The 10015-nt window shown below is 31.5% G+C and overlaps 2 protein-coding genes across 2 annotated transcripts; both read left to right on the forward strand.

Annotated features, from left to right (window-relative positions):
• Positions 1-1630: 1630 nt before the first annotated feature.
• LOC131650961 (uncharacterized) lies at positions 1631-2410 on the forward strand. The gene has a single exon (XM_058920656.1). The coding sequence runs from the start codon at positions 1631-1633 to the stop codon at positions 2408-2410; it is 780 nt and encodes a 259-aa protein (XP_058776639.1).
• Positions 2411-8083: 5673 nt separating this feature from the next.
• Positions 8084-9054, forward strand: LOC131614001 (non-seed lectin-like). Its single transcript, XM_058885632.1, has one exon. It carries the CDS (start codon positions 8100-8102, stop codon positions 8895-8897), a length of 798 nt encoding a protein of 265 aa, XP_058741615.1. The 5' UTR covers positions 8084-8099; the 3' UTR covers positions 8898-9054.
• Positions 9055-10015: the final 961 nt, after the last annotated feature.

Below are 10015 nucleotides of genomic sequence, written 5' to 3' on the forward strand. Positions count from 1 at the left end.
TGTTGGTCACTTATGGGACATCTTGTGTGTTACGCTAAGACCATTTGAAGTCTAGTAGCCACCATTTTTTAAATGCTTTTTTTTCATAAGCAATATATATATATATATATATATATATATATATATATATATATATATATATATATATATATATATATATATATATATATATATATATATGGGAGAACTAAGGGTTCTCCAACCCCATTACAAAGGAAAACGTGAAATCTCGACAAAAAGAAAAGATTACATACCAATTAAATTACGAGAGAAAAAACAACTGTTCCTTGTTAAAGTCGTAAAAAGAGTAATTGGAGTGAGAATATTCCCGCAAAAAGACCATTTCCATTCCAAGAACTTAATATTCCATTTTTTTAAATGCTAATTAGCAGTTGGTCAAAATCTTAGGTGGCTTGAGTATGAATTGGTGAAAGTCGTTGATTTTAATTTCCTATTTGAGAGTTTTAGCTACCTTGGCTGTAATTTTAAGGGAAGGGCTAGTAAGTATTTGGTTTGACATTTAGTGGTGGCGATTACATGAAAGATCCAAAATAAGTTTATTTGTCAAGAAAATTTGTGACATAATTTTCACTTCTTGAAAGTAATTTCTTAGAAAAATCGTTTGCACTCTTGTTCTTTCTTTGAGTTACTGGTGGAACCTTCATATTCGTGAATCGATGGAGGTTTAAGGATTTTCGATACCAATTTTGTGAAAAATATTAAGTATAATTTTAATAAAAATTTTAATCTACAATATAAAAAAAATAATTTAGTTTCACTTTTTTACATTAAAAAAAAAAAGTAAGAGTTTGAATCATTCTCTCATAGAATACTAATATATCTAGCATGTTTTAGAAATAACTTTTTGATAGAAAGATTAGAAAGAATAAAATTCATCGCAAATCTCTGAGCGACTTTATTATAGATTTTTGGTGACTGAATAATTTTGTCTCAAATAGCTTTCTTAATTTTATCGAGTATATAGTTTTTCTTCACAAAATCTCTCCCAATTAGTGAGGAATTTATATTCCATATTCACCCATAAATTACATTTTTTTTAGTAGTTAATACTTATCATGTGTGAGAACTAATACAGGCTTTAGGAGTTTCCTAACAACTTTTAAGTAAAGACTTTTAGGAATAAATTATACTTATCAAAACCTTAAACAATAACTACTACAACAACAACAACACCATTGTTGCAGATGTACTGCAAAAGCTGGAAAAATATTTTGTTCAAGATAGAAGAACATTCTTTTGAGTTTTGCTATCCATCGTAAAAAAATAATGCATTTGACAGTGGGGCGGCTACAAATAAAGTTTTACAAGGTTCGGATTCTTTTTGGTACCATATATTAAAGGCTCGGTATGGAGATTTAGCAACTAAGGTTATGTGGGGTAATGAAGATCGTGTTGGTAACAAGGGGGTTTCTTTGTGGTGGAAAGACTTAGTGAAGATAGGGAGAAGTCCTTACTATGATCCATTTCTTTCTTCTTGTTGTTTTGGTCCGAAAAATGGTTTTAATACGCTTTTTTGGGAATCAAAGTGGTTGACTTGTTTGATTTTGAGAGATGAGTTTAGAGCGGCTTTTGAGGCTTCCCGACTTAATTAGGGGTGTCGGTGGAGGGGATGGGTGGATGGGTGAATGGTGAGTGGGTGTGGGGTGATTTGGGGGTTTCGGAGGTGGTTGAGGTTGGTTCGGTGGTGGGGGAGGAGAGGGAGAGTTTGCGTGTTTTGTTGGAGGCTTATGAGGGGTGGGGTGATGGTCACGACGTGGTTAGGTGGAGTGCTAATGGGGGTGAAGATTTTTCAGTGGCATCTTGTTATAATGGTTACGCTAATCTTCGTATTCCTTTTGGTCCCCCTTGTAGATTTGAGGAGGCTTTTGGAATTGTGGGGAAAACGGGCGTGCCGTTTAAGATTAAAGCTTTTGGATGGAGACTTTTGGAGAATCGGCTTCCAACCAAAGATCTTTTGTTGAAGAGAGGTATCCCGATCCCTTTAGCTCATTTAAAATGTGCTTTTTGTGGCATGGAACCGGAAACAAGGGATCATTCTTTTGTTGCTTGTAATTTGGTTAAGAATATATGGAGGGGTATAGCTTTTTGGATAGGAAAAAGGGGGATAGAGGTTAACGAGTGTTATTCAAGTTTTATGGATTGGCGCTCATTTTGTAAATCTATAAAGTTAGAGGAAAAAAAAGTGGATTTAATTTGGCTTGCTACGACTTGGTCCATTTGGTTGGCTAGGAATGGGGTGTGTTTTAGGGAGGAGAAGTGGAGCTTGGATGATTTGCTTTGGAGGATCAAAACTTCAGTTTGGAGTTGGACTTTTTGTAGGGATATTACTCAATCCAATTGTTCCTTTTACGAATTTAGCAAAGAGCCTTTGTTTTTTTGTCGTAATTGAAATTGGTGCGTCATCTCTTTTGTCGAGCTTGCTCTCTTTTGTAAACAGGTTGGATAACCCTTAGTTCTCCCTTATATATTATTCCTTTTTTTCAAAAAAAAAAGATAAAGATAATATTAGGGTAAAATCTGTTCAACGAGCTTTTCTATAGTAAAATCTGATTATTTTATCCCTCGATTTATCAAAGAAACCGAAGACTTAAATCATTTAATTTAAAGTTGTTAACAAATAAAAACATAAAGTGTATTAGCTGAGACTTGAAACATGTCAGGAATGGTATATTACTCCGGGTTTTATAAAAACAGAGAGGTAACAAGTTGTTTATATATATATATATATATATATATATATATATATATATATATATATATATATATATATATATGGTGCGCCTTGGAATAAAACCTCTATTTTTTTATGGATAACGTAGAAACTTCTTCATGAAAACGTTATTTGTTATAGTGAACAGTGACTTGAAGATTTTCCTAACAACATTTAACTAGTTTGTTTTCCTTAAGAAGATAGAATGTATCATGATTTTTGTTATCATAAACTGACATGTTTTGGTCTCTCTAAGCCTTCCATAGTGACGTCAACATTTTTTTTAGTTTTTATTTTCTCATGTTGTGATGTATATAAGTTTGCCACTAAAAATATCTTATTTCCAATTTAAATCATTTAATTTATTAGTAAGAAATAATAAGATGTCAAATTAAAGGTAATTGAATAAAAATAGTCGAGTTTGAAAAACAAGAGTTTCAAAATTAGTCAAATAGAAGTGGATTTTGATCGCTAACAGGTCAATTTAAGTACCACACACGTCAATTTAAATGACATAAATACAATGTTAAATTTTGTAGGCCACGTTTCTCGGCCAATAAAACTAGATCCGTAGATAATTATCACACTTTTAATATTCATTCAACAAGTGTAGTAAAATAGATTATTTGAATTTTGCAAATCAATAATTCATTTTACTATTTTTTTTATTTAGGTAATTCCATATTTTGTAAATCACAAAAATAACCAAACACAATAATTAGTAACCTTTCGAGGAATTAAAAAATTCATAGGCAAATAAAAATTTATATCACTAATAGGGACACTAATACCAATATCATTGAAATAATAGTCCACCGGCCGGTTGAGACTATGTGTATTGTATGCACTTTCTTTCTTTCTCATAAATGTTATAGTAATATAGACCGATTATCAGCTTTGACATCAAACTCTTGTCATCTTTAATATCTGTAAATCAGATCAAACAATCCATTACAATCTTTCTGAATGCCATCTTTAAGGTCTCCTCCTATTGATTTTGGAAATGTTTAAGTTGACAACTTTTTTTTGATAAGTAAAGTTATTATTAGAGGGGAGTATAAGGGATACTCCACCCGAAAATACAATGGAAAGAACACCTACCACCTAAAACAAAGAAGAGGTAGGGTATCCCAAACCTAGAAATTGCCACTATTTACAGAATTACAAGAAGAATTCATCCATGTCCATGACAGGAACATTAACGATGACAAACACTCTACAAAACTAAACAAGGCTCCTCTAAAAATGACCTCATTGCGCATCAACCATAAAGATCAGACAGTTACAAGCCAAATAACAGCGACGGTAATCCTCTCCGACTTAACCTTGACTTTCTCGGAATGGAGAAAGAACGCCATTAATTCCAACACCGACATTCAAGTCCATTACCGGTTAACTCATACACTTTGTTCCAAATACCAATCAAGAACACAAAACGCCCGAAAAGTTGAGCACTATACTCAATATTCAAAGCACAAAAAAACGCAACTAGTGTCCACCACTACTCCACGATAAATCAATTGGTCTTTTATCGAGATTAATCGGTTTAGTATAAACCTCCACCCAAAATGAGAAATGTTAGACGAAACTTTTAATTTCCATAAAACATTGACTGCTTTTACAATCACTAGTACAAAAATATTAATTTACACCAATTTTTTTATTAAATTTACATCCATTGTTTTTAATAAAAAATGGGTGTATATCCACCGGGTGAGAATTGTCTAGCCAATTTACACCCGTTTAAAACGGGTGTAAATACGTTCTAGTTTACACCCTATTTTAATAAAAATCGGGTGTAAATACGGTCTTAATTACACCTTATTTTAACAATAAAAAATGGGTGTAAATACGTTCTTAATTACACCTTATTTTAATAAAAATCAGGTGTAAATACGTTTTAAGTTTCACCCATTTTTAATAAAAATAGGGTGTAAATACGATCTTAATTACACCCTATTTTATTATAAAACAGGTGTAAATACTTTGTTAATTACACCTATTTTAATAAAAATCGGGTGTAAATACACCATTTATGAATGAACAAATTATATTGAATTTAATTTCATTTACACCCTATTTCATATGCTACATTACACCCTATTTTACTTATCATATTTCATGTACATATCTACAAGTTCGGCATATAATAAATTAAACAACTATATATTAGGACAACTATTTTACGCTTTATGTATAATTGTTGTTTAGATGAATGCATAATTAATTCTGGATGTTAGTGTCATTGTTGTGTGAGTGTTAGGATGCTCAATTTTGTTCTCTTACAAGAGAAGTGTGTATGTTGTGATTCATTCTTGAACTTATTTTTCTTTAGGAATTGTTGACGTAGAATTTGTATAGGACTAGTATCTTAATCATGGTGTTATTATGGTAATGGCAAGATGTTACTTTTGTGTGCTTTTGGAATTTGAACCACCCATTTTTTCATGGTTAAATTTGTGATCTTGTGGTTGTTTTATGTTCCTTGTAATTTATCATTGTTTTGCTTGACAGAACCTGATTTTTGTATAAATAGATCAGTTATGTTTTTTAAAGAAGTTACACCATTTTGAGAACAAAGGAACCCTAATACCACTGTAGCAACATAGAATCGGATAATTGGAGCATTGATCGTCAAGAAATCACCATTGATGCTTGCTCGTCTTCATTCCCTTCTTCTTGTGCAAGCTACCGTGTCTATGGATAGCTAAACCCTTTTGGTGTCAAGGCTTTGATGTAATCTTCCTTATCTTTTTTATGTTTTTCTTGTGAATATTGTATATGAACAAGTTATTAATCAATATAGATGATCTAGTTTGTTTACTTTTGAATTTATATGGTTTAAATGTTTGTGAAATATAATATTTCAATCTTGATCTAACTCTATCATCTATCAAACATTAAGTTTAGACATGGAATTAATGGTTGATAATCACTTTGTATTGGCTTATAAATGTAATTTGTATTGTTCAATCGGTTGAGAAATCGTTGGTTGAACAATACAGTAAATCTTGTTAAAACGTTGCGGAAACGAACGGTATAGACGAACGATACATGAAGTATTGATTGATAACGAATTCATACGCATGTTCGTAGGAAGACATACAATAGTAGGTCGATTAAATCAAGTCTTGATACTTTTCTATAAACTTAGAACTTTCCAAATTTTAATCTTTACTACTAAACTTGTGAATGATCTTTTACCAAACTAAACCCAAAGTAACTTTATCTCAAGACAGTATAAACTATAGAACAGCGGTGATATCACATAAATCCCTGTGGAAACGATAAACTAAAAGTACTCCAATATACTTTCAACATACACCTCAGACATCAAAGACATTTAATCTCTTTTTAGTGGAAATGGAAACAGAAGAACATATAAACTACTTAGACGAAAGATGACTAATGGGAAAATTGACCTTAATACATTTGTGGGGCCCTCTTTGATAAGCTCTCAACATTCCATTTCCATGACAAGTTTTTCTTCTTCTCCATCATCATATAATACCTTCATCGAAGCCACATAAACATGTCACTGTAAAATTGTATAACTTACATGGAAGAATATTTTTGGAAAAACAGAATGAGTTTTACCACATACTTCCTTTTTGGAGAATCATAAAGACTGAACGGTTCCTTTAGAAAACCTATAGAACATGCCATTGCAGTTACTTACATATACTTGAGCAAGAATATAGGAAACCATAAACAAAAACTTATCATTACTTCACTAGTTGTGAACATATCCATAATTCAAACCAATTCAACAATGCTACAAAATTACAAGTATGGAACACTGTTACAAACTAACAACTACACACAAAATGAAAACAGACCAAACATACAATTGTGGGCGGATCAAAAAAGAAGTGCAGACTACTCCCACTAATGCTGCAACAAAAACAAATACAGTCAATTTTTTTTTACCTAATCAGCTAAGACCATAAAACAATCAAATCAAGTGGGAAAAATCCACACCGTCGAGAAAAGAAATGATAACTAATCAGCCATTACTAGTGTTACGTCAAAACAAAATTTCATGTCAGCTGTTATCCTTAATTCAGTGTATCAGTACATTTCATCGAACACCTTGCGGGCGAGGACAAAATCTTCATTTTTCTTCCGGTTTAGCTTTATGATGATGTATACTTCTAATTTTAGTTCAAACCAAAATCTGCACCAAAATCGAATCACAATCAAACTGTAGTAGAACCCGTAATTGAGTGAAACCGTAAAAATGCAAGAATTCCAAAATGCAACCAATTTTGAATAGAAAACGTAAATCAAATTCTATACTAAACTAAAAGTCAATTTGAAATCAAAAAAACCTGTATCAAAAATTTGGCTCAAATGCTAAATATGAACCGTGAAAAGCTCGGGTCGAATCCATACTCTGCACTGAAAATTTTGTCTGATTTCTTAATTGTGCTTGTCGTCACTACTACCCACATTCATCGAGTTGTGCGATGTCCTTCTGAAATTAGCGATTTCCCATCAAACTTCGCTGAAACCCAAAATCACCATTGCCAGAAACAAAGCCAAATGCATGCGATGAAGTTCACCGCAAGTTGATTGAAAAATGAGTTTCGTGAAAGAGTTGTTAATAATGAGTTTTAGTATAATGTTTAATGTATTTTATTCACCTAATAAATGTAGACTCATTAATATTCACTCATTAATAAGTGATGATGTATAGTAATACATAAATTTATTACTTTAAGTATGATATATTTTTATGCAATATGTTGTTTTTTAAAGATAAAACCTCTTTTGAAATAGAATATGAGTTTAAAATTGCTTTAAATAATACCCAAATATTCAATATAACAAAAATTAATAAAATACGAAAAAAATTAAAAGTGAAACACTGAATAATTAAATATTAATTTTAATATATTAATATATAATATTAAAAATATACCATTAAATATTTTGATTAAGCTAGTCAATAGTGACAAGTTCAAACACTTGTGTCATAGATTGATGATTTAAGTCCCACATCTTCAAACTCACACAAATAAAGCAAATTAGACACAATCAAACATGAAACAAGATTAAATTATAGGATAAACAAAAATATATATACTAGAGCATAAAGTAAGAGCTGATCGTAGCACCAAAAAGACGGAAGAGGTGAAAGAATAATCCAAATTAAATGTACAATATAATATATATGAGTTCCAATCGCATCTCAAAATAAGAAATGAACGTGGCACAAAAAATATAAAGCATGTTAAATGATTCAAGTAATATTTTTCATGTTTATTATAATAATGGATGGCGGGCTTGACAATACCTACCATGACATTATATATGTGTGAGAAACCTTCCTATTATCTTCATTCATAACTTCACACTACTCACCATGGCTTTTCATCTCACAAACCTTCCAACTCACAGACTATTCTCTCTTGTTTTCTTTTTCCTGTTGGCCACAAATATAAACTCAGCTCAACCACTTTCCTTCAATTTCAACAAACTCACCAATGGTAATCCAGAATTAATCCTTCAAGGGGACGCCCATTTTGTAGACGGTGGTTTTGTGGCACTCACCAACAGAAAACCTCCAGCTACAACCACAGGGCGTGCCTTATATAAAACACCTGTGACCCTTTGGAACGATACTACTGGCCAAGTTGCCAGCTTTAACACTTCCTTTTCGTTCGTTGTAGAATCCCCGGAGAAACAACATTGTCCAACTGATGGACTGATCTTTTTCATTGCACCCCTGGACACCGTGATTCCCAATAACTCAGACAGTCTATATCTAGGAGTAGTTGATGGTAAAAATGCAATAAATCGATTTGTTGGTTTAGAGTTTGACCTTTATCCCAATTATTTTGATCCCTATATGAGACATATTGGAATCGATGTCAACTCTTTAATTTCGCTCAAAACTGAGAAATGGAATTGGGTGAGTGATTCATTGACAAAAGTAACTATAACATATGACTCTCCTTCTAACGAGTTGAGTGCTCTTGTCACTTACGAGAATGGAGAATACACTAGCATTGCACAAGCGGTTGATTTGAAAACTGTGCTTCCCAACATTGTTAGGATTGGTTTTTCTGCTACTTCAAAAACTGGTGTAGCACACAACATTCATTCATGGTCATTCGCATCAGACTTGGAAACAACTATAAGCAGTGTCTCAGACATATGAATGAATAATATTATTACAGTACAGGCTATGCCTACTTACCAGCAGCTTGTAATAATTAACTAATATTTCTAAATAATGACCCTGCTTACTAGCAGCTACGTGTAATTTCTTATAAATTAAAGACCATGCTTTTCTACTATGTTTCAGTTAAATTTTCTTGCTATATTTCAACTACATTTTTGTTTTGTCTTAATATATATCTTTTTAAATAAATAAAATTCCTTGAACTATGCGAACTAATAGCAGCTTGAAATTATAAAATAAATAGTGTTTACCCCTTATTTATTATTAATTTTCATATCACAAATAGTTACATATACATACCACTTTCAATAATGACTTATCTTTCTCATATAGATGTTGAAATAAAAACTTTTTCATTTTGTCTTCTAAAATTAAATGATAAAAATCATTTGTATAATGATTTTTCGTTTATTTAATGTTGTTATTCGTTGTGGCCTTTGATGTTCTAGAGAACCGGAGTCATGTTGGCAGTTGATATTACTAGAAAACTTACCTACGGTGAAGATGTATTACCACAACCATTTATATAACATAGTAATATTTTATTTTTTATGCGCATTATTTTTTTTTTATTTTATGAAGAAACATTTCATCACGTTTTTTAAATCTAACTATGATAATAGAAATTGGGTGACAAACATAGAATCCCAGCATCAACCTTTTTAAATTTTTTCAATAAAAATAAGCGCACGACCCTTAAAATTTTTTGTTATTTAAAAATTAAATGTATAACAACCACGATTGTTTCATTCAACTGTGGTTATTAGTTCCATATTTTATTACAGTTGTTTCTTGCAACCGTTGTGAAAATTTTTTCACTTAAAATAAACATAACAAACATCTTATTTCGTTCATAACACACAAGGGTGCCTTAGTGAACGAGGCAACGATGATAACTAAATATTCACCATCTTCATTCATTTTTGGAAACGAATTTCTTTCACGAATTAAATTTCTAAAATCTTCACCTTATTTTTTGTGACAATAACTTTGTGTAGTTACAAATTCATTATTGGGTTTTTGATATGCTTTATGTTTTGGTGTTGTTAAAGGAAGTAAATGGCAACAGACACTAACAGAAGGAAATTCTTTTA

The sequence above is a fragment of the Vicia villosa genome, linkage group LG1, assembly GCF_029867415.1.
Source record: "Vicia villosa cultivar HV-30 ecotype Madison, WI linkage group LG1, Vvil1.0, whole genome shotgun sequence".
In the NCBI taxonomy this organism is placed as follows: domain Eukaryota; kingdom Viridiplantae; phylum Streptophyta; class Magnoliopsida; order Fabales; family Fabaceae; genus Vicia; species Vicia villosa.

What these genes read in the sequence shown, in the direction of transcription:
- LOC131650961 (XM_058920656.1), top strand. Translation starts at nt 1,631, where the DNA reads ATGGGTGGATGGGTGAATGGTGAGTGGGTGTGGGGTGATTTGGGGGTT.
- LOC131614001 (XM_058885632.1), top strand. Translation starts at nt 8,100, where the DNA reads ATGGCTTTTCATCTCACAAACCTTCCAACTCACAGACTATTCTCTCTT.